Below are 25,650 nucleotides of genomic sequence, written 5' to 3' on the forward strand. Positions count from 1 at the left end.
GGGAGGAGGATGGGACATAGCAGAGGGTGGGGGATGGGGAATCAAGGATGGCAAAACAAAAGGCAAGGTATGCAGGACATAAGAATTGGAAAATTATTTGCTGAGAACATGTATGTTGATGTGCTTGATTGAGCCAATGCACAGTGTATTTTGGATGGAAAATTCATTTGTGTGTTGTGATGGTGTATAGTGAATTAATGTAGAAAATGAATAAATTTAAAAAAAGAAATAAAAATTAATATCATAAAAAAAGAAACCTATGATATTTTTAATGGTCCTCAAGTACTATAAATATCTGTCATAGAGAACCCCAGCCTTGATCTAACTATGACTTCTGCTTTATCTCAGAACGTCAGCCAGGCACCTCTATGGCCAGTTCCAACGCCCTCCCTTCAAGTTCAGCTGGGATCAGCAAGGAGCTCATTGATCTGCAGCCCCTCATTCAGTTCCCAGAGGAAGTGGCCAGCATCCTGACAGAGCAGGAGCAGAACATTTACCGGAGGGTCTTACCGGTTGACTACCTTTGTTTCTTAACCCGGGACTTGGGCACTCCAGAATGCCAGAGATCTCTGCCCAGCCTCAAAGCATCCATCTCGGCCTCAGTTCTTACCTCCCAGAATGGAGAGCACAATGCACTTGAAGATCTTGTGATGAGATTCAATGAGGTAAGAAGCCACTTTGGGATTTTTTTGTATTTAATTCACCAGCAAATGATTTTTAAACATAGTTGTCCTTTTAGGTGTGTGTGTTACTGATATCTCATTTACCTCTTCTGTGATGGCTTTTTTCTTTCCAGGCAGTGAGATAGACAGTCACATTGTTACACTCCCTCTCACTGCCCCGCAGCTTGCCCTGCAAGCTAATGATCTAATTTCCATTCTACATCTTTACCAAATCCACCAGGCCTCCATTTGGACAACCAGATGTTCAGTCTTCAATTCCCTTCAGTTTTAAGACTAGAAGTCTCAAATGTGAGTTTTGACAGCATGATCCCTGGCCACCTGGGTCCTGCCACCCTCTCTTCCATGATCAGACCCCCTCTACAGAAACTTAAAAGCCCACACACAGGTCAGGAGCAAGGAGGAACAGATTGCTGAAGGACAGTGAGCCACCCTACTCCTCTGTCTTCATCCCCTGAAGAACCTTAGCCCCTGGAAGTCACTCCAGAGCTTCTGAGACCAAACCAGAAGCTACCTCTGAAGGGGACAGATGTGACCAGATTTCAGGAGCACTGGGATGGAACCATCTCTGGGTTCACTGGGCTTGCTGGGCTCGATGGGAAGTAATGAGACAATGGCTGAAGTCCCTGAAGCCATGGGGCAAGGAGGAGGGACCGGAAGGAGAAGTGGGTCTTCATGCATTGCCAGGGTCTGGGCAAGCTATACCCTTGGGCGTAAGGGGCACTTTCTCTCCGTAGTGTATTCCTACACCCAGACTTTTTTCTAGACTACATCTTACTTGTTTTAGACTTAATTTCTTTTGCTTTGAATATTATCACAACATTCAAATCTGTGTATTTATTGATTGAACTCCACAAATAACAGTTATTTCTTATTTTAATCATTGAGTCAAGTCTACTTAAATACTAAGAAAATACTCCCTTTCTGGGTCATACACACACACACACACACACACACACACATCATATAGAAGATCAATCAGCCTTTGTTACTTCAACACTTTCTAACTATAGCAGCCACTTAATGCACTCCATAGCTTGCCAATCAAGATCCTGATTGTAAACATCAGTAACCACGACAAGGCCCCGTGAATGCAGAAACGTTAGAGGCCGGCTCAAGGATTTCTGTGTCCGGATGTGCTCTGAGCACTCCTCCTCAAAGAGAGATCCATTATCATAGAAATAGTTCTCATCCATCCAGGGCTGTCACGTTAGCCATTTATGTAGTCCATTTACTTGCTTCTCACAACAACCTTACCACTTGGATATTATGACTAGCCCCATCTTACCAATGGGTATGAGGAGACAAAGTCATTTCCCAAGGTTACACAGGTGGTAGGTACTAATTGTGAGATGCGAACACACACACACACACACATAGTCAAGCTTCAGAGCCTGGGCTTTGAACACTCAAGCATTGGGCTCATGGTGGTGTGTGCTAAAACTGCAGATTCCTGGCCTCTCCTCAAACTGGTTAGACACAGCATCTAGCAGTCCACGTGAAAGCTTACAACCCACACTGTCCTAAAGTTGTTTTCTAAAATAAATCTCCCAATGTTCTTGATTTTCCTTACCAATAGAAATAGGGTGGAAAATGAAAGTTCCCGTAAATTGAGTGATTTTATTAGTGGATTTTACTGTATTCGTGAATCATTTTAAACCTCTAGATCTACCCACTCTCATATCCTTAGTACCCTAAGCTTCCATGCCTGCTCACTCTTACATCCTTTGGACTCTAGTCTTGTCTTTCTTTTTTTCTTTTTTCTTTTTATTTTTAGTTCTACCTTGAACTTAAAAGTGAATTGCTAAAAGTATTAAAATCTAATTTTAAGTTAAACTTGGATTTCTTCCATCATTGCCATCAGCCTGGGAGTCCAAGATGAACCAGTGATTTCACTAACTCCGATTTAGTGATATGACCCATAGCTGAGTTGAGGCATGTTTTGGACTATCTCTGAAAATAGTTTAGCTAAGCAACTTCAAAATGTAAACAAGATTTCTGGGAAAATACTTAAACTACTTAAGAGAACAGTCTGTTTTCAAGTATTCTCAAGCATCTATTTCCATACAAATTATGGGTTAAAAATCAGCTTCATGTAATCATTACGAGCAGATGTCAAATTATCTCCATTAGGCAGCACTGAGATAGCTATATTCTAGTTCTTAGATACCTTAAGGTAGAAAGCCGCAATGCATTAAAAGAGAATTAAATTCAGATCTCCACCTATTTAGAATGGCCTTGACTTCAAGTGATCATGGCTTTACCTGTTGGAAAGAAAGGAGCTTTCATTTATCTGTTAGGTTTTCAAGAAAGTCATGACATGATGTATGTTTCTGTTTTTCTATGCAAAAATGCACCACGATTTTCCCAGTGACCTAATAGTAGGTTCTCTGAGCTGGACATTTTCACATGTTTAAATCTCATTTAATCCTCATGATAGTTGCCATTATTTCCATTTTACAGATAAAGAAATTGAAGCTTGATAACAATATTAACAAATGATAGGGGCTGACAGGTGGCATTGTGGTTAAGGGCATGGGATTCCCACATGGTTGACTATGGTTTGAGTCCCAGACCTGGCAGCTTGCTTCCTCTCTCTCTCTCTCTTTCTCTGTCCTTCTCTGGTCAAATTAAAATAAATAAATAAAGTTAAATAAAATAATTCTTAAAAAAAATGATAGTGTTGGATCATGATCCATAGAGTAAAATAAACATTTTGAGTTCATACTTATATAAACTAATAGTATTTGTTTATATTCAATAATACAAATAAATGAATTTATTAGTATATTTTACTAATCAATGTATGGGACAGGAAGAGGAACAGCTCTTACTTATAAAATAATTCCAATTAATAAATGTGGAAGGAATGAGGGAAACAGAAAACCACCATTAGACTAGTACATTAAGGAGCCAGCAGGTGGCATGGTGGTTAAGGTACTGGACTCCCACATGACTGACCACGGTTTGAATCCTGGACCCAGTGGCTTGAAAATCACACCAGCATGTGTGAATGCATTCCACAGATCCAGAGAGGAGAATGGAAGGGAAGGGATTGCTGCATGGCCATCCACCCTGGGGAATGATTTTTTTACTTTCCCTCTCTGTCTTCAGCCCATCACTCCCTTGGCAAAAAAAAAAAAAAAAAAAAATCCTTTAAAAAAATATACAGTAATAATTGTTGCAGGCAAGAACCACTGATGGACTTGAAAATGTTTGGGTAAAAGCAGGTGTGATGATAAAGAGGCTATTTGCAGTTTCTAAGCATCGCTCAACAAGATGTTTATTAAATACAAAGGGAAAAGTAGAACAGAGGAGAAACTCAGGAGACAGTCTTAGTGAAGTGATAGGGGTTAACATGGCCTGTAAGAAGACACATCAAGGTGTACCTCCTGACATAATGCACTGAGAAAGACATGACATCATTTCTATGGCAAAGCATACCCTGAATCTAATAATGAAAAAACATCCAGTAATCTGAAAGTGAGGGGCAGTGTGGTCTTCAAAAGAGTCAAGGTCTTGAATGATAAAAACTGAGAAACTGTCCTGATTAGAAGAAACTAGGAGACATGACAACTAAATGAAGTGTGAGATCCTATGGATCTGGACTAGAAAAAATGATATTAATGGAAGAAATGGGGAAAGTCTAATATGGCTTTTTTTTTTTTTGGTTAGTATTATTGTATCAATGTTACCATTTCCTGACTGATCATTGAGCTATGATTACAGAACATGTTAGCATTAGAGGAACCTGAAAGGGTATGCAGGAACTCTCTGTACTACTTCTATAACTTTTCTGTAAGTCTAAAATTACCTCAAAATTAAAGTTAAAAAAAAAAAAAGAAGGGAACCAGCAGTTAGCGTAATGGCTATGTCGCTGGACTCCCACGTAGCCGACCGCGATTCGCGTCCTGGACCCGGTGTCTTAAAACTCACGCCGGGCGTGTGTGCGTGCGTGCCCAAGATCCCGAGAGGAGAATGGAGGAGAAGGGATTGCGGCGTGACCATCCCCCCTGGGGGGTGATTTCTCGCTTTCTGTCTCTATGTCTCTCTCTGTCTGTCTGGCGAGCGCACGCGCCCTATAGCAAAAATCTCTCCAAAAAAAAAAAAAAAAGAAGGTGGTGAGCTCAGAAAAGTCAAGTCATTTGACCAAGGTCATGCTGTACCCAAGTGGATATCAGAATCTAGATCTCTCTGTCTTCAAAATCTGTCTCTTCTTATCCAATTTCCTCTTTGCTTGTTAAATCTTCAAGTTCAAGTTTGTAGTAAAACCAGAATTGCTGATTTCAAGTCTGATTAGTTTTTGGTCTCCTTTCCTCTTTTTCCCTCTCTTTCTACTTCATGCCTACATCTCCCGTTACCTATCCTCCTTCTCTTCCTGCTTGCATTTTTATCCAGTTTCCTTCTATCTAGGCTTCTCCCATCACTGCCCCATTCCTGCATTCAGTCCCTCAAGACATACCGTGACCTCTGCTATACTTCAGTCATCTCTTTTCCATTGGTGGGTCAAATGTATATTTTTAAAAATAATAAATTAGCAATATATGATGAAAATTGACAAGATTATTAGCCCATACATTGGTTCTAATAATGTTGGATATATGAAATAAGTGGGTTTTCCTCAGTGGAAGGAAGAAGGGGCAAGATATACATATATATATGTAGAGAGAGAGAGTTATATATTATAAGTGTCTGTATATGTGTATACATACATACAACACATTTATTCATGTAGTTAATCGTTCAGTTCACATTTATTCAGCACTTCCTAGAAGCAGGGCACTAAGGACAGTAAATACCAGTCTGCAGCTTCCAGAAGCTACTAGACAGGCACAGATACATATATATGTATATGTATATATATATATGTGTGTGTGTGTGTGTGTATATGTGTGTGTGTGTGTGTGTGTGTGTGTGTGTGTATATGTATATGTGGCCATCCTTCCTGAAGGGTGATTTCTCGCTTTCTGTTTCTCTGTCCCTTTCTGGTGAGCACACGCACCCTATAGCAAAAACCTCTCCAAAAAAAAGCAAATAGGAAAATGATTCCCATCTTTGGAGTCATCTATTAGTGCAGAGTCGACATATATATATATATACACACACACATATACATACATACACATAATATATAACATAATATATATGAAACATGTCATTTAATTTTATGTATTAGATAAATAAACATTTATTTATTGAGAGTGAGATACCCTTAATAGAGTCTCACCATGCCATGATTCTGCTCTTACCCTTCTAGTCATCCAGGATCAAGAGTGCTCCTAGTAGGTTCAGGTCAACCCAAGATCTGAACCTGGGTTCCTTACAGTGGCTCCAGTATCACAGCAGTGCCCTATTACCTACACCCCATGGCTGGGCCACATTTTAGAATCTCAAAGCCAAGAAAGAGAATATCAGACCCATTACAGAAGTGCTAGTCACTCGGGAGAAAGGAACACATTTATTCATGTAGTTAATCATTCAGTTCGCATTTATTCAGCACTTCCTAGAAGCAGAGCACTAAGGACAGTAAGTACCAGTCTGCAGCTTCCAGGAGCTACTAGACAGGCACAGACACATGTAACTACCAAAAAAGGCAGAAAGTTTACTCAGTGTGTGGGGCACAGACAGTGAAGGCTGCGGTGGCTAGGTGGGTGATCAGAGCTCTTCTGCTGAGCTCGAAAGCCTAGGGCTGGGCTTCAAGGGATGAAAATAACGGAGAGGAAAGATAACTGAGTAGGAAGGATATTCCAGACAACACTTTTTGTCGCAAGCAAGACTCATGTTTAGGGAGCCAGTTTGCACTCCGTTGCCAGCTGATCACGATCATGAGCTAGGAGTTTCCCATATGCTAACAACTTTTGGCACAATAACTGCACTGCAGTGTGGAGAAAGAGAAGAAAATTCCTGATGACTTTTGGCAATGTTGCATGATACATATTTGTTCTTAGGAAAGTATGGTTAAAATGCACTTCAAAGGATGACCATGAAATAACTGAAAGTTTTAGCTTACATTAAGGAAGGCCAGGAGATAATTTATTTGAAATTGGTCTAGATTGTGGTTTGGAAACAATGTTTCTCCCCATTCTTCCTCCTGCCCTGCAAGACTGTGGTGCTACTAGAAAAGCTACGTAAGGCAATTTCTCTTTGTCTTTGAAAATAAACATATACAAGAGTTCGGTTCTCAAGCAGGTGATGGTCAAGCTCTATATTGGGGTAGGCATGGTCCTGCATTGCTTTTTATTTAACAGATCTTCTTGAATCCTCTTAATCTGGACACCTCTCTCTAGTCACATTCTTGATCTAAAATTCTAAGAAGCCAGTGTTCTGGTCTCTCCTTTTTGGTTGAGCAAACTCATTTTCTGCCCACCCATGAAGTCTCTTGCTTTTACAGTCTAAAATCATGTTGTTCTTCTCTCTCCCCTTTTTCTTCTTCGACTCAGCTCCTGTCTCCAGCCCATTTCTTTTTTAATTGTCAGCAAACACATGCACTTTCCAGAGAGAGACAGAGAGACAGGCAGAGGGGGAGAAAGCACCCCCCAGAGAGAGAAAGCAGTGTGGTCATGCCACAATCCCTTCTCCTCCATTTCTCTAGCCAGGAAGGACTTTGAGTGTGCATGCATGTGTGCCTGCCACAGCTGTCAAGCTGCTGGGGCCAGCATGCAAACTTCCATCAGCCGTATGGGATCTGGTTCCCGTAACCAGAAATCTCCCCAGGGGGTAATTTCTCACTTTTCCTCTCTCCCTCTGTCTTTCTGTCCCTGTAGCAAAAATTTAACAGAATAAAAAGCTCCATGAGATGATTCTGATGCCACCAATGGTTGTGAATTAGTGCTTGAGGACATCACTCACACCAGTACTCAAGAAGAAAGCCATAGTCAAAAGCAAATAGGAGGGACCAGCAGATGGCATAATGGCTATGTCGCTGGACTCCCATGTAGCCAACCGCGGTTTGAGTCCTGGACCTGGTGGCTTAAACTCACACGGGGCACGTATGCGTGAGTGCCCATGATCCCAAGAGGAGAATGGAGGAGAAGGGATTGTGGTGTGGCCATCCTTCCTGAAGGGTGATTTCTTGCTTTCTGTCTCTCTGTCTCTTTCTGGGGAGCACATGCGTCCTATAGCAAAAACCTCTCAAAAAAAAAAAAAGGCAAATAGGAAAATGATTCCCATCTTCGGAGTCATCTATTAGTGCAGAGAGTCGACTACAGAGCTAGCCCTAGCCCACATTCCTTTTGATCTTACTTTATTTATTGATCTTTGAATAAACTTCCAAGCCATTTATATTTTCTAGAAAATACAAAGAAACATTCTGGGTAATTTTCCCAAAGAAATTGCATACTTTAGCACATGCAGCTGAGAAGTGATGAGAGACAGAGACTAAGTTCATCCTACTCTGTTCACTCCTGTCCGCTTTTCTCAATAAGCACCATGGTGGAACATGGATGAGGATGAAGGATTCTGGGATCACAGTTCCAAGTCATTAGTCGTCAAACTTTGTGCTTCCTAAACACAGCCTCTGCTCTGCTCACCCCTTGATGATTACTGGGCTGGAATTACTCATCCTCTGCATCCATGTGCATCGGGCCTTTGGGATCTGTCACCAGAGTGACCTGTCACTGCCCACAACCACTGCCAGCACTCTTTTGTGTGATAGATGTTGATATCTCTGGCTAGGGAGTGATTTTTGGTTTTAAGAGGCCACTAGTAGGTTCACATTTTCCTATGCTCTGAAAGGGCAGTTCTTGCTTGTTGAGTGGTTCTTAACAAAACCATCGTTTTGAGCTCCTCTTTCAGACCAGCTGATCCAAGGGCAGGTCATGAAATATAAATTGAGGCTCATGATGAAACTAACCCCAACCACCCCTGCACGGCTTCTGCTGTCTCTTTGTCCCCCTCCCACCCCCCACCACTTCCATGTGGTCAACTTGAGCCTTTATCAGCCATCTTCAAGTCTCACAAATGTGGGCAGCCCAACATGACTCTCAGTTGTGGCTTGTTCCTTCCATCTGGTGGGGTTCACCAAATGTCAGTTCAAGAGTTTAGAGGCCACCCTTTCCATAAAGAATGCCAAGCTCTCACTTAACACCCTGGGAAAGAATAGCAAGAGTAACTAAACTATCCTCAGAGAGCTGCCGGAGGTGAGTCCTTTCAGCCAGAATCCCTTCTAGAGTTCACAACGTGATGATTATCACGTTGGCAGATTCCAACAAGTGCAAGTCTATCTGGTCTAGTTAAGGAAAGACCATTCTAGCAAAGTAAGCAGAAAGCATAGCATAAGGTAATGGTCTGGAACAAGAGCAATGTCATATCTAAATATAGAGGGACTTCCAAAATTCATGGAAGGATGGAATTAAAATACAAGTTTATTTTGATGCAAAATATTTTTGAAAACCATGCATAGTTTTTTTATAATATATTTTCAATAAACTTTTGGAAGACTCCTTGTATGTTTCTTCCCTTGAAATGTTCGGGGAAAAAATATTGGCTTGGAATTTGTATATTCAAACATGTTAAGAAAGGTTTTCTCCTGTCTTATAAAAGCATACAGTCAAACAAATTATCTGTTCAGGGCTGCTGTACAAACTTTAAATTTTGCTATAGAGTGTGTGCTTTTGCCAGAGAGAGAGGGAGAGAGAGAAAGGGAAAGTGAGAAATCACTCCCCAGGGGGCAAGGCTATGTCACAATCTCTTCTCCTTCAGTTCCCTCTTGGGATTTTGGGTACATATGCTTGTGTCTTCTGTAATTTTTAAGCCGCTAGGTCTGCTCCATTAGATGATTCTGATTCCACTGATGGTGCTTCAGGGCATCACTCGGACCAGTGCTCAAACTGAAAAGAGAGCCATATTCAAAAGCAAATAGGAAAATAATTTCTATCCTTGGAGTTTTCCATTAGTGCAAAGGGTTGAGAACTATCCAAAGTAAATTTAAGTAAATGTGTGGCTTGCTTTCCTTCCCTTTCCTTTTTTTTTTTCTTTTCTTTCCCTCCCTGTCTCTTGCCCTCCTTCCCTCCTTTCCTTCCTCCCTCCTTTCTTCTGTATTTTTATTTTCTCATCTTTGGTTATCATGCTATAGTGGAGAGCTTAGTTTTTGTTTGTTTTAGTTTGCTGTTAGAGCATGTGTGTCCACCAGAGAGATTTTTGCTATAGGGTGCATGCACTTGCCAGAAAGATAGCGGGAAATTACCCCACGGGGGCAGGGGCGGGGAACTAAGATAATTAAAATAGGTTATCATAGTAATGAAAGTTTGAGTATTTAAGGTTTTAAAACCAAGTCCTGGAGCAAGCCAGTGACATGGTGGTTAAGGTTTAAGGTGCTGGACTCCCACATGGGTAACTACGGTTTGAGTCCTGGACCTGGTGGCTTGAAAATCACTCTGGGCATGTGTGCCCAGTATCCCAGGAGGAGAAGGGATTGCAGAGTGGCCATCCCTCTGGGGGAGAGGGTGATTTCTCACTTTTGCTCTCTCTGTATCTCTCCTTGGAGCTAGCCACCACCACCACGGCTCTCATGGCCAACACTCCTCATGCTGCATTCCCTACCATCAGCCCTCCATCCAGCAGCCAGGGTGGTGGTTTTTATAAACATAAAGGTCAACCCCTGCTGAAATGCCCCCACTGGCTTCACTTCACATTAGAAATAAAATCCAAAATGGCAAGACCCTGACTGCTTCTCCAACTCAACACTAGACCGCCCACTCTCTGGCTTGTCCCAGCCACAGACCTTTATCCTGTTCCTGAACTTGCCAACCTGGTTCTCTCCATACAGTCTCTGCAGTTGCTGTTTCCTCTTTCCCGGGACAGGCCTTGGCTACTGTCCCATTTCGGTACTATCTTAGCTGAAAGGTCAGGAAAGCCAAGGGGGCCAGGTGGTGGTGCACTGGTAATGCGCCCAGACCCACATTGGAAAGGTCCTGAGCCAGCTTCTGGGACCCCCTGAGTGTGCCAGCCATGTGCTTGTGCCTGTGCCTGCAATCTAGACAGGCTGAGGCTTGGGGTTGGTCATGATATGAAGGCCCTGTTGGGAATGCCTGTTTCTCATTTCTCTCTCTCTCTCTCTGTCTCTTGATCTCTCTCTGTGTGTCTTTCCTTTGCAGAAGGAATAAATAAATAAACTTTAAGTAAGGAAAGTCTTTGATTTTTTTATTTTTGTGTCTATATCTTTGGACTAGAAACTTTTCTGACTCGTTCATTGCTCTCTTTTTGAATTGCCAGAGAGTACAAGCACTCTTAAGAAAGAGATAGGGAGAGGGAGAAGGCACCCCTGCCGGGGACATGATCATGCCATAATCTCTTCTCTTTCATGTCTCCATCCTGTGAGGATTTGGGACACCCAAGCACACATGCCCAGTGTGTTTTTTAAAGTCTCTGTGGCCAAGAGGAGAACCATGGACAGCCATTTGAGATCTGGCTCCCTTAGCCCTTAACAAGAGATTATTCTATCTCTTGTTCCTTGCACAGTACCAGCTATACATTAGATGCCCAGTAAATGAGTGTTTAATTAATGTATAATGCTAATTGGTAGTAATTATTTATTAAAATAGGTACTGTTAGAAATACAAAGAAAATCAAGACATAGACTTTTGAGAAATATAAGACATAGCATATTGAATAAACATACACATGGAGGGAGGAAGCAATGCTCAGCATTAACTGTTGTATAAGAGCCCATAGCTTGAGAACTGCCATGGGTTAAAGAGAAAGAGTAATTCTACTGGTAAGTCTGAAGTTGAGCCCAGGATCTGTCACTTACTGTGGGACCTTGGGCAAGTAAGTGATGGAGACTGATTTCAGGTTTATCTTTATCTATAGAATGGGATAACTTTATCACCTTCCTGTAGTTATTTGGATATATTAGACAATGTATATAAAACTACCAAGTGCAGGATAGGTTCTCAATAAAGGGTAACTAAGTGTGATTCATGCCAAATGAAAGACGAAGATTGTGCATATCGTGAGAATTGAAGAGAAGTATATCCCCCTTGAGGATGGCCAAAGACTTCAGAGCCTTGGAGGTCTGGAAGACTTTTTCCAGGCAGAGTTACAAACTTCTAGCATTGATGAGGTTTCAGAGGTCATGTCATGTACTCACATCCTTCACCAAATGTAGAAATCCCTCCCTTGCAGCTTCTTAACTGCCTTTTGATTAAAAAAAAAAAAAAGAAAAGAAAAAGAAAAAGAAATAACACTTTCAAAGATAGACTTCATTTTATAAGCCCATGATCATAATGGGGCTCCCTTTGCATTTGTTCTAAAATTATTTCTTAAACCAAAGAAATCTTCCTCTTTGTAAACTCCACCGTTGATCCCCACAGTAATAACAGACATTATGTCTTCCTTAGGTTTAGTTCTCTTGAGCCTGAAAGTATCTTCAATTCTTACAACATTTTTTAATGTGTAAAAATGAGGCTTCCTAATCTGTTCTGAACATTGAGACTCTTTTCCTGTAGTTGGGTCATTTTTCTGCTCATAATGTCTGCTAGATTGAATACTTTTTTCTGTCAACTCTACCTAATTATTAGCCCAGCTGATAGTCAACTAAACCCCTAGACTTTTAGCATGCATATAAATAGCATCAAGCTAATCCTCTGTGTGTATGTTGTTTTGTTTGTTGTTGTTTTTTCACACAAGTATAATATTTTATAAGTAAGTCTACTACATTTTAATTTGGGGGCGTTCAAGCCTATCAAATAATTCTGAAACTTAATTTAGCTGTGCATCGAAATTGCTACCCTTCCAGATTTTGTTCATACTCAGTTTTGATAAATACATTTCACGTATATTTATTAAAGTTGTTGGTAATAATATCAAATCAAATAGGAATTAATAGAAAACTGTGTGGCACGTCCCTAGAGACTGCTCATCACCTTGACTTTAAACTCTTAATTCCCTCTTTGCAAGTGCTTTTAAGCTAGATATAAATCTCCTTAATTATAAAATCACTCGACGACTTTTTTTCATTCAACCTCTAGGTATAGTTTGAGACACTCTAAAACTGGTCAATATGCAAAGCAAACTATCCATCACAAGGAAAGAAAAACATTGGTTAATTTGACAGTTACTTGCAGATATCTCATTTTTCATCCATGTATTATATATGATGATAATGATGGAGAAACTGATGATGCAACTGCTCTTAATGCTGTAGAAAACTCTTCATATACCTAATGACACCTAGTTTTTATATAATCCTGAGAGGTGGGCCAGCAAGTGGCGTGGTGGTTAAGGGCCCTGGGGTCCAACATGGCTGACTGCAGTTCAAGTCCTAGACCTGGTGGCTTACTCTCTCTCTCTTTCTCTCTGATCAAGATTGAAAAATAATAATAATCAGTAAATAATTATTTTTAAAAAACAGTCCTGAGAGGTGAGAATAATGACTTTATTTTACAAATAAGAAACTGAGAGCCAAAAAAGTGTGTGTCTCAGTCCATTTTCTGCTGCTATAACAAAACACCACAGACTAGGTCATTTGTAAAGAAAAGACATTTTTTTGTTTGGTTATGGTTCTGGAGGCTGGAAAATCCCAGCTCTAGAGGCTGCCTCTGGCAAGGGCCTTCTCGCTGCATGCTTACATGACAGAAGGCATCACATGGCAAGAAAGAAAGAGAGAGAGAGAAGGGGGGAGCAAGAGCCTAACTCCTTCCTTTTATGATTAACTCCATCCCGTAATAACTAACTCCCATGATCATTCATTCCTGAGGGCAATTCCTCTATGACCTACTCACCTCTTAAAGCCCTCACCTCTACACACTGCCATTGGAGATTGAATTTCTGTGAGTTGTGCATATGCCTTCTGTGGAACACAGTACCCTGGTCTAACACATAAGCCACAGGCTGGGCAGATAAGAATAAGGAAGGTTTTGTTGCATTTTTATGATGACAATACATATGGGGACACTCCCAGAAGGCCATATGTCACAGAAATACTTGGGTACCGAGTACGGGAAGCACTGGTACCTGTTACAGAACTCGTGTTGGAAACTCCATAGTAGGGGAGGAGGTGGATCTGGCCCTTAATGCCTTGGCCTTCCAAACCAGGTTGGCTACAAATCCCTCAAGAGCCAGAGAAGGAGGAGAAAAGGGGACAGGATTCAAAGCAGAACAGAGGCTGTGGACAACAGGGTTTGAGAACCCACTGCTTGGCACAAGGGTCTGGCCACAGAGACTTAGAAGGTGAGATCTTAAATCCTGTGATTCAGTTTACATCAGTGTCACGTGAATACAAGTTTTCTTTTCATCACACTTCATACTTTAAAAGTTACGCAGACACTAAAATTACGTGTAAATCACTAGGGTAGAAAACATGCAGGACAGGCCCTGGACAGAAATGCAGCCAAGAAGCTTGTTGACATTTCCAGGCACCACCCCTCTTCTGTTCTCTCTCTGTCTTACCCCTTTCCTAAGTTCCCATAACCACCGCAATGCCCAGTCTCCTTAAAGATACAACTTTCCTTCCCTTGAATACCTTAATTCATGTTAAAGTTGTGTTACCTTGTTATGAGTCATTTTCTAATTTATAAAATATCCTCTTTGTTGAAAAGTAAAATTTTGTATTTGTGGCAATTTTTTGGGGGGGGCGTGTTATCAACTACTGGCTTGTCAGAAAAATCATGACGTATTTTTCAATGTTTTTCTATGCAAAAATACATCATGACTTTTCTGACGACCCAGTATGTAAAAGTAACAAATATTCCTTAGAAGTAGAAAAAATTAAAACCTATGTAGTCAGAGTTTCAGTGTAATATTTTCTAATTTTTTTAATTGCCACAGGTCACATACACTCACCAGAGAGACAGGGAAGTGGGGTAAAAAAGAGAGAGAAAGCACCCCCAATGAGGCATGATCACATCACAATTCCTTCTCTTCCATTCCTTCATCCTGCTGGCATTTTGGGCACACACGCATATGCATTCAGCATGTTTTTGGGATCTGGCTCTCTTAACCACAAAACATGGGGCTGGCCCTGTTTTCTTAATTTTTAGTTGTAGAAACCAATAGTCAGTTTAGGGGAGCTTTTTAAAAATAATTATTTATTTTTATTTTATTTATTAGTATTACTTTTAAACTTTGTTATAGAGTATACGTGCTTACCCGAAGAGAGAGAGAAAGAAAAAGTGAGAAAGCAAGCCACCAGGTCTGGGACTCAAACCATGATTGGCCAGTTTAGGAGTCCAGACCCTTACCCACTACACTACCTTGCCAACCCTGGGGGAACATTTCTTAAGTATACTTAATTTAAACCATTCATCAACTAATGTACAGGTTTATACCAACCCTTTGGCATATGTAGAGCTCTTCTCATGCATTATCTCATTTAATCCTACACCACTCAGAGTGTGGCCCTCAGATTCCACTCTGTTCTGCCTCCATGTCCTGGGTTCCACTCCTAGCCCCAGCCAACTCCAGATCATGGGTGTGCATTTGCCCATTGTGTTCAGATGCAAATCTGGAATCTTTCCATGTAGGTCAGCCTTGCAGAGAGGGTTGCTTTCTACCACTATACCACCATCTGACTATCCTTCATAGCATTTTTGATAGACACTCTTAATGTAGCTTCTTCTAAAGCTTGTTAGGTAGACCCCTGATATGCCAATATGCTCAGGAGGAAAAAGAAAAAAAAAAAAAAAAAGAGACTTACGGCCAATAGATTTCAGAAACACCTTTGTACCTCATGCATTGATATTCCCAATGCATATTGGCATATCGAAGGCTCCAGAGTCCAGCAAAAAAGACATTTTCTTAACTCACCAGCATTTCTTAAATGTATTTAACCTGGAACATTAGTGTCCTGATCTCTCTCCAATTTTGCAGAACACATTACTCCTAAAACTACTGAAGACAAAGATAAGAAACAAAACTAAGAAGTAAAAGAGATACATGGGAAATATTTAAATGACTCAATAGTTAACATCTATCCCAGCCTCCTTCTGCTCCCCAACCCCTAAGGAGGATTTCAGGTCAGTTAGGCTGGACAGTTCCAAGGTAGGTCAAATGAATGGATGGGAAAGAGATAAACAGTCAGGGAGGCATTTAAGTGAGAGATCTCATTAGGTCAAACATATTCTGGGGGGATCATGCATGTTGGATTGAGAGGGATCCTGGGTCCAGGGAGACCCAGCAGGAGAAGCTGCAATGAACTGCAGGAGATGGCAAGGGGCCTGGTTCAGGATGGCAGTGAGGAGTAAGGGGAAGAGCCACTCATAGCTGTTCAGAAGACAGATCCCAGAAGTTCAGTGACCAGGTAGGTGGGCAGGCTGAAGGAGAGGGGAGGATCAAGATGGATTCATACTTCCCATGCAGGTGTTCGGAATAAGTGGGGTACTGTGACATCATTTGGGCAGTTACAAAGACCATCCAAGGTGGTCAAGAACATTTCTTTTGATTCAGACATACAGGGTTCAAATCCTCACCTTGTTACTTCTCAGCAGTACATCTGGCCAAATTACTTTACCTCTCTGAGCCTATGCCCCCAACTTTAAGAAAGGGCTAAGTAGTTTCCTTAGAGGTTAGTAAGATCATGGATCCTTAGCTCAAGGTAGTTCCTGGCCCATAATAGGTGATCAGCAAACATGAATTTCTGGTTTCCTTGATACCACTGTTATTATCATCATCGTGGTCATCATCCTGTGAGGAAATGCCTGTTTTGGAACCTGCAGGTCCTAGAGTGAGAGTAAAGTGAGAGCTTTAAGTGGGTGCCCTCTCAGAAGTGAGAGACAGGACCCTGGAGCTCCTAGACTAAGTGGGGTGCAGATGCATTTCTAGAATGGTCCATACTGAGGAACAGGTGAGTCATGAGAATGAATCTGCTTTTTAAGACGTCATGTGTGAGAGAGCTCACAGGCTTTTGGGGTCAAGCTTTGGTAACACCCTCTCTTGTGGATAATCAGATCCAGTGAGAAGGAGAATGTGGGCATCACGGGAGAATCAGGCAGTGTGGGTGATAAAAAACCAACAGGGAAGAATTTAAAAGATGAGTACCACCTTATCCCCACCAAGGAAGTTTAACAGTATGCTGACAGGGTTCGGAATAGCAGACAGATGGCAGAAAGTCAGAACATCCTCTCCTCTTCCCTAAAGTAGGAACACCTGAAGTGTCATATCTATAGACCAGAGCACAGAGGACCCCCCTCCCAAAAAAAAAAAAAACTGTTGTACAACAGTTAAGGACACTTGGGCTGTTTGCCTAGATGAGATATGTTTATAGTGATCTGGAGAGATACATTTCCGTATTTGAGGATTGCCATGGCAATGAGGTTGAGGTTACAGTTTCTGACTTTAGCAGGCAGTGAACTAGGTCCAGTCATTTCATTATTGGCCTGAAAACAGGCTGCCTCCTGAGGTAGCGAGCTTTTTATAATTGGAGAAATTTTGGACAGAACTTGACTACAAAGTTGGGAAGAAACTCCTGGTTCGGATCAGGAGGTTGACTTAAATGGAACCAAATCCACTCCACCAGCTTTTGTAGTATACCCTGTGAGCTAAGAATTGTTTTTACATTTCTTAATGAGTTTTTCAAATCAAAGAAGAATGCAAATTTTTTTAGAGGTTTTTGTTTTGTTTTTGTTTTGTTTTGCCTTAGGGCTCATGTACTTGCTGGAGAGAATGAGATACAGACACTGACAAGGAAAGTGAGAAATCACCCCCCATGGGGGATGGCCAGCTGTAGTCCCTTCTCCAGTCTCCTCTCGGAATCTTGGGCACACACACACACACACCCAGCATGATTTTGAAGCCACCAGGTCCAGGACTCGAATCGCAGTGGGCCATGTGGGAGTTTAGCAACGTAAACACTATGCCTTATGCCGGTCCCAAGAATGCTATTTTGTGATAAGTGAAAATTATATGAAACTTCACCATCCATCCTTCATTGATGTGTCGTTTATTTCTGCTTTTGCACTACAATGTCAGAGCTGAGGTGTTGCAACAAAGATCAAACCACTCAGAGAGCCTAAAATACTTATCATCTGGCCCTTTACAGAAAAAGCTGGCCAACTCCTAACGAAGGCCATCCATTGGTCATTTTTCAATTGGAAGATTCTGTGAGGGAGAAAAGTGCCTGTGATTTGGGTAGAAGGTCACAGGTCACTTGGAGATGGCCATCACAATAGTGTACACAGATGGAAAACCAGGATGCAGTCGTGAGGCAGTGTGGAAATGAAATGCTTTTTTGAGAAGGCTGACGGCAAACAGGTGAAAATCTGGATGGCCGCTCATCAGACCAGCCTGGAATCGCACAGGGAAGGTATTTTGTGGGGGATAGGAAGACATATCTACTTGTGGCAGAAGACACATGAAAAGTTTTCCTGTACATGATGAACCCAATGGTGTTCTTAGTATCTGCTTTATTTTACAGCACAGTTGAAGATATCTGTTGTCATATCTCTCAGCAAGAGGGGATTTTCTAAATGTTCTTGTTTATAAATGCGCAGAAAATTTTTGCACAGAGAGTCATGCTTTTGTTGGCAAAAGAAAGTGAGCACTTGCTGATTTTCTGGCAATCTTAACAAAAATACTGAAGTGTATTTATACTCTGGGGGCCAAAACGAATTTCACAATGACAGTGCTCAGAGACATAATCGGCCTCACTTTCCTCTTCTGCCTCCACTGGGTTTAACAACCTTGTCAAATCCCTTCCTCTGAAATCCACTTCTGCAAGTAAGTTAAAACTAATTCTCTCCACTGTTGTGTAAACATGAGGCGGGCTTCCCTGCTTGGGCTCCTGGGCTGGGCCGATGGATCACCAACCAACATATGCAATAGGCTGAATCCACAGAGCGAGGTATGAAACTGTCTTTTTTTTTTAAAGCACGATTTTTATTGTACTTTATGGTGTGATTTCTTTATTAGCATCTTGTAACGGTCATAGAAGTGTTTACTTCACACCGTTTTAAAGTGGAATGATATTCAAGTGGAACTTCAAGCCAGCCACAAGAACGTACTGGTTTTCCTCCAAGCAAGGCAAAATATCTATTAGATAATCAAATACAGTACCTTTGTGATATCTGTGCTGATGAACAAGTTGGATATTCTGCTCAAAAAAAAAGAAAAGAAAAAGTCCACACAGAACCAAATGTCCTACTCTGGCTAATAGTTTTGCCATACTTCTCTGGGGGAATTATGAAGAACAGTTAACAAGCAGTTACATTTATTCATTTGATTTTTACCGTCATTCTTTTCCCTGTGGCAATACTAAGGATAGCCCTTTGCTTTCTTTTTTATTATTTTTAAAGAATTATTTTATTTGACTATTTATTTATTTACTTACTTACTTATTTACTTATTTTAATTTGACCAGAGAGGCACAGAGTGAGAGAGAGAACTGGAAAATGAGAAAGTAAGTCTCCAGATCTGGGACTCAATCCTTGGTTGGCCATGTAGGAGTCCAGCACCCTTAACCACTATGCCTCCTGCTGGCCCAGCCCTTTGCTTTTAATATTTTAGTATGCCTTATCACTGACCAAGCAGTGTCCAGGCATTTTAGTCACATTCAAGGGCTGTCTTCTCAATGCACATGTCCTGTTTTCTCCTCCATGGACCCCTCCAAGTCCTTTGTCACACCTGTCAACCCAATAACTCTGCTGCATTTTGCAGGAAGTGACAAAGACTGCACAATCCCAGAGAACACAGTTCCCATGGTGCACAAAAGGACAGCCCTCCAGAGTGCTGACTCTGAAATGTGAGCCCAAATCCCAGTTCCACCATTCACTGTCTGTGTGACCCCAGGCAAGTTTCCTAACTATTCAATTCTGCAGTCTCCTCATCTGTAAAATGGGGCTGATAACAGTCACTTAATATGGTGATCTTCAAAAAGTTCACAGCAATGTGCATTATCAGAAAACTATGTATGGATTTATTTTTCTTTCTCTCTTTGTTTCTTTTTTTCTAATTACCAGAGGATGCATGCACTCGTCAGAGAGAGACAAAGAGGGGGAGAGAGAGAGAGAAAGCATAATCTAATGGGGCATGGTCCCACCACAATTCCTTCTCCATTTCTCCATTCTGTCAGGATTGTGCGTATGCATGCATATGAACCCAGCATGATTTTCTAGATGCTGGGCTCTAGATTCAAACATGCAGTCAGCCATGTAGGACCCAGCTCCCTTACCCACTAGGCTACTCATGCAAGGATTTCAAAAGTTTTGTTGGCTGGCTCATGCAGGGATTTCAAAAGTTTTGTTGGAGCAAAATAAACTTGTACTTTAATTCTATTTTTCCATGAAATTTTTGCAGTCCCCTCAAATATAGAGAAATTGCAAGTATAAAAAGTGAAAATTTGGGGGAATGTATTTACCGAGGTGAATAACCTAGAGTCAAGGGCCCAATCAATAACTAATGACGAAGTAACAACTTTACAAAACCAGTAATTCTGCCTCACTTTTAGAAAAAAAAAAAAAAAAAAAAAAAAAAAAAAAAAAAAAAAAAAAAAAGCTCTTTGCTTCCAGTACTATCACATTTTAAGATCATCGTTTAGAAGCTATCAAGAAGTTTGGAAGAACAGGGATCACCAAGTTGAGCAGTTCACCCTACTTGTGTGGGCTCTTTGAATGACTACAGGTGGTAGAGAGCGGTACAGGACTGATATTAGGATCAGTTCTACCATCTGTGTCTGGATTCACAGAAGGTAGAGATTGGATCTAAATTTTAAATATATAGTTACTAGCATCCACAAAAGCATTTTTAATGCCTACTATACATTTTTAAAACACTATATGTTCTTCTCTACCTACCCCGCCCCTTTCCTGGCCAAGATTGCCATTACCTTCCTCCCATGTTGAGAATCACTGACTTAGGGGGAGAGGGTGATAGCTGGTTCACATTCACATATGACGGCTCTTCTAGTTCCAAGAGTTTATGATTCAGGGACTAAGTGCCCAAATATTTGAAGATCCCAGTCCTCCTCCTAATCAAGAAAGATGTTCCTATGAAAAGGGACACAATGGAAGATGAGATGGGAACAGAAGTTTGGGTCTAGGGATATTAGCCCGAGAATTGAAGACTTTTATTTATTTGCTTATTTTTAAAAAGAGAAATGACATGACGTGACCTCAGCCAGTGACTATTGGGGGGGCTGGAGACTAGGAATAAAAAAATCAAAGCATATTATTAGTTGTACAACTTTCTGATTTTGACATTTTCTTTCTTAGAAATTCTCAAGAAAATGATTCATACCATCTGCTTGGGGTAACTTTAGGATTTCAGTTAGATAACTCTCAACAATGGATCTGAGGCCCTGACTTCGGGCAATTTCTTCCATATCTGTACTCTGAATCTCAGAAGGGCCAAGGAAATATTTAACAGGATCATCCATCTGGAATCTTGGTTCTGTTTCTAGCCAGCTGTGTCATGATGACGTTCTCTATCCCTCTCAGCAGCACTCTTTGTCCCATAAGACAAAGAATTAGACCAGAGGTCTCCAATGCCTCCTAAAACTTGGGCTCTAGAGTCTGGCCTCCAGTTTGAATCTGAGCTGCATTGTTTACATGAACCACAGCAAGTTACTAATCCTTTTAAGTTTTCCTTTGCCCATCTGTCAAATGTGGGTAATACTTTTTCCTAGATAAGGTTGTTGTGATCACTACATGTCTATTGCCCCTGTGATCTTTGACACTTAATGTGTAGGCTGAATCGTCAGTGATACTCATTCCCAAAGTATCACATGTGCACTACCTCCTTGCTACACTCTTGGGCACTGGGCTTGCATTCTGTGGCCTGGGGGTTACAGCTATTGGCACATCCTGTGTATTGTAGAATGAAATGTTCTCCTTTTCCATCCCTTTAGATACTGACTTCTTGTCTGAACTATCCTCAGCCTGGTTGTTGTGGCTGGGTGGTTCCCCAAGAACAAAAGCTGCTGCACCCTCAGCCAAGAGTGAGGGGGACCCCTCAGAGTGGGCAGTGGGGGTCTGTAGCCACCCATCATGTGAGAGTTTTAGAGGGAAAGGGCACCACTCAGGCATTATTAGGTGGGAATCCCCAGCTAGGAACTCCTAATACTCTTGCCCCCAGTACTCTCTCTGCCTGCTGTCTATTTCTAGTAACACTCATTTTTTTTAATAGAGAAAAAATTATAGAACTTTTTTTAGCAGAGAACTTTACATTCTTTTGTCTATTAGATGTTTGCTTTTTGTTATTGTCTTCTGTTCAATTTCCACAACTTTGTTGAGAAGTAATTCACATATCAAATACACACATTGAAATGCACAGTTCAGTGGTTGTAATGGTCACCACAATTAATTTTAGAATATGTTCATCCCCCCCACCCAAAAAAAAGAAACCTTATGCCTATTAGTAATCGCTCACCATTCCTTCTCAACTCCAGGCCTGGAAAAATACTTATCTAATTTCTGTCCCTGTAGATTTGCCTATTCTGGACATTTCACATTTAAAAAAAAATCATATAATATGTGACCCTTTGTGTCTGGCTTCAACTTAGTATAATGTTTTTAGAGTTCATCAATGTTGTAGCATAAACAAATACCTCCATTCTTTTTATGGCCAAATAGTATTACACTGTGTTTATACAACATTTTTCTGTTCATCAGTTGATGACATCTGAGTTGTCTGTGCTTCTTGGCTATTAGTTATAATGCTGTTATGAACATTTGGTTTAAGATTTTCATGTGAACATGTTATAATTTCTCTTGGGCATATATTGAGTAGAATTGCAGGTCAGATGCTAACTCAATGTTTAACATTTTTGAGGAACTGTTAAACTGTGTTCAAGAGTGCTGCACCATTTCACAATCCTAGCACTGGATGAGGTTCTAATTTCTTTCCATCCTTATCAGCCCTTGCTATTCTCTGTCTTTTCTATTATAGCCATCCTAGCAGATGTGAAGTGGGATCTCATTGTGATTTTGATTTATTTCTCCAAATGGCTAATGATGTTGGGTATCTTTTCATGCTCTTATATTTATATATCTTCATTGAATAAATCTCTATTACAATCTTTTCTGACAATGTAGCATGACATTAAGACATAATCCTGGGCCAGCAGATTGTGTAGTGATTAAGGCACTAGATTCTCACGTGGCTCACGGCAGTTTGAGTCTCAGACCTGGTGGCTTGAAACTCACACCAGGCACATGTGCGTGCATGCCCAAAATCTTAAGAGAAGAATGGAGGAGAAGGGATTGCTGTGTGGTCATCCCCCTGGGGGGCGGGGATAGTGTGATTTCTTTCTTTCTTTCTTTTTTTTTTTTTTTGGAGAAATTTTCACTGTAGGGCGCATGCGCTCGCCAGACAGACAGAGAGAGACATAGAGACAGAAAGCGAGAAGTCACCCCCCAGGTGGATGGTCAGGCCGCAATCCCTTCTCCTCCATTCTCCTCTCGGGATCTTGGGCATACACGCACACGTGCCCGGCGTGAGTTTTAAGCCACTGGGTCCAGGACATGAACCACGGTTGACTACATGGGAGTCCAGAGACATAGCCATTATGCTAACTGCTGGTTCCCAAGGATAGCGTGATTTCTCATGTTCTCTCTCTCGGTCTCTTTCTGTCTCTCTGGTGAGCACACATACCCTATAGCAAAAAAATTTCTAAAAAAAAAAAGACCTAGTCCTATTTTTCATAGATTGGCTTTTGTGCCCTAAGTCCTTGAGTATGAATGTATATTCTGGGTAAGGAACATGAGAGCTCTACTTTCAAGTGTGCACAGAAACAGAGGGGTCAGCACTTAGGGTTTTGACTCTAGCTGAGATGATTGGTATGAGCAGGGGAGAAAGAAAATAATTGCTCTCCTTGACATGCGTCCATTCTCAGTAGAAGAATTCTAGACTCGAAAATAGAAAATACAGGTACAATTCTTGGTTCTATTTGGTGACTATGAACAAGTTGCTTAGTAGATAACTTAGCTTCTTTAAAACTTTCCACTTTTCTTTTCAATTATTGTCTTCTTTATTTTAAGTCGAAGTTCAGTTTCCATACAGTCAGACTGACTCTTTTTTGGCATACATTCTGAGTTGCTGACAAATGCTTATGGATGTGTAATGACCACCATCAAGACAGAAGATGTTTTCTTTATTCCCAAAGTTCCCTTTGCCCCTTTGTAACCAGTACTTCCCCTACTTCAAAATTCTGGGGATTACTGATCTGATTTCTTTCTTTATCTTTTTGCCTTTTCCAGAGCATCATACAAATGGCGTCTTAAAGGAGGTGGGCTTTTAGTCTGGCTTTTTATATTTAGCAATGATGTATTGGAAATTACATCAGTGTCATTGCTTCCATCAATAAGCTGTTTTGAGTAGGATTTCACTGTATGGGTCCACCACAGTTTATCCATTTACTAATTGAACAACATTTGAGTTCATTTTAGGGTTTTTTTACAGTTATGAATTAAACACAAAAAACATTCTCAAATGGGTGAATATAGGCTTCTTTTCTCTTGGATAAGTAGTAAGCTATTTTGCAAAGTGGTCGTATCATTTGGCACTCCCAACGATAGCAGTTGAGAGTTCTGGTTGTTCTGTCTCCTCATCCCCTCTTGCCGTTATTGCAAACCTCAGTTTCTTCGCTTGTAAGTGTGACAGCTGTCCTGCCTTACTACTATCTCAGGACTGTTGGGGAAATGGAAATAGAAGCAAACAGCGTAAGCAGGAGTGCGTCGTAAATTGGGAAGTGCTGTACCCGAGTCAGAACCACTGCGGCTTATGATGATAATGATCAGACTCAGTGCCATGTAAAACTTGTTTCCCACATGAGCTAAAAGTTTCGTTTTCCCCTGCAGCTTGGCAAAGTGAATTATTAGAAGTCTAAAACAGCAAGGGATTTTGCCTTAGATTCATTCTGGAGTTTGTTTTGGCTCAGTTTTCAAACTTTTCACAGAAACAGATAAATGACCAAGATGTAAATCATCAAGTGTGAGTCAGTTCTGTAAAGAAAAATGACCCAGTGTGACGGAAGTCGGCTAGAGAGGAGTCAGCAAGACGGAGTTTGACGTGCTGCGGGAGAAATGAGTATAGGCCTAACCAGGCAGTGTCCCCAGGGAAAAACATTTTGGGGGACAGTGAGGCTTGAAGACTGGCTGTTGATATGCCCCACTATGGAGGAGGGGGTAAGAAAACTGACAAAGTATTAATCTCAACTTTTTTCAAGTTTGACATTTACTTTTGTCATGTTAGAAATTAACAAGCTATTAAAAAAGTAAGAAACAAGCCAAAAATCATCTCCTTGACATCGGAATGATCAATGTTTAATGTATTATTAAGATGGTTACATGTAGAGATATTTATAGATACATGCAGGTTAGTATCCATGCATGTACTTCCTCATATCGTCACCTGCAAGGGGATACAGACAGCTGACACTTAGGTAGCAATAAGCACACCTAGTGCCCAGATCTTGGTTTCTAATACCATTCTCCAATAAAAGGAACCATGGCTCCTTGGAGAAATGGCTGATTTGAGGATAGAAGCAAAAATATACGGAATAAGCATGGAACATCTAGCAGTGCCAGACAGTAAGGAAGAGTTAAAAGACACAGTGATAGGTATGTCAAAGAAACACAGGAAGGGGAGCAGCCAGTGGCATGGTGGTTAAGACAGCTGGGTCCCACATGGCAACTACATGGTTGAGTCCTGGGCCAAGTAGCACCATGCCAGGCACGTGTGCATGCATGCCCAAAATTCCAAGAGGAGAATGGAGGAGAAGGTATTGGGGCATGGCCACACACACCTCTGAGGTTGTTTTCTCTCTGTGAGTACATACACTCTGTGGCAAATTAAAAAAAGAAAAGACCAGAGAGATGAGAGCCAATCACATGAGCTCTCAGTGGCTAAAGCTGGAGCAGTTTGAACAACAAAGTAAAAGAGTATTACATTGTAGGTCAACACATAAAACAAATATTAATATATTTACAGATACAATTGGATCAATAACTGGGGAAGAATAGACAGATCTCCTGTGCAGAAGAATCCTAAGTAACTTGGGAGTCAGGTAACTTGTAGAGACCCTCTGGGAAGTGGGACACAA

At 41.1% G+C, this 25,650-nt stretch overlaps 1 protein-coding gene across 2 annotated transcripts in view; it reads left to right on the forward strand.

Moving 5' to 3' along the window:
• The window catches only part of PLCE1 (phospholipase C epsilon 1), a 318,188-nt gene that overhangs the window by 173,256 nt on the left and 119,282 nt on the right, over positions 1 to 25,650 (forward strand). For both annotated transcript variants that reach the window (XM_006147651.3, XM_014587535.2), the window contains exon 4: positions 349 to 665. In XM_006147651.3, the coding sequence (XP_006147713.1) occupies positions 349 to 665 (317 nt within the window). The remainder of the gene's footprint in view (positions 1 to 348; positions 666 to 25,650) is intronic.

The sequence above is a fragment of the Tupaia chinensis genome, unplaced genomic scaffold (assembly GCF_000334495.1).
Source record: "Tupaia chinensis unplaced genomic scaffold, TupChi_1.0 Scaffold000217_1, whole genome shotgun sequence".
Lineage (NCBI taxonomy): Eukaryota > Metazoa > Chordata > Mammalia > Scandentia > Tupaiidae > Tupaia > Tupaia belangeri.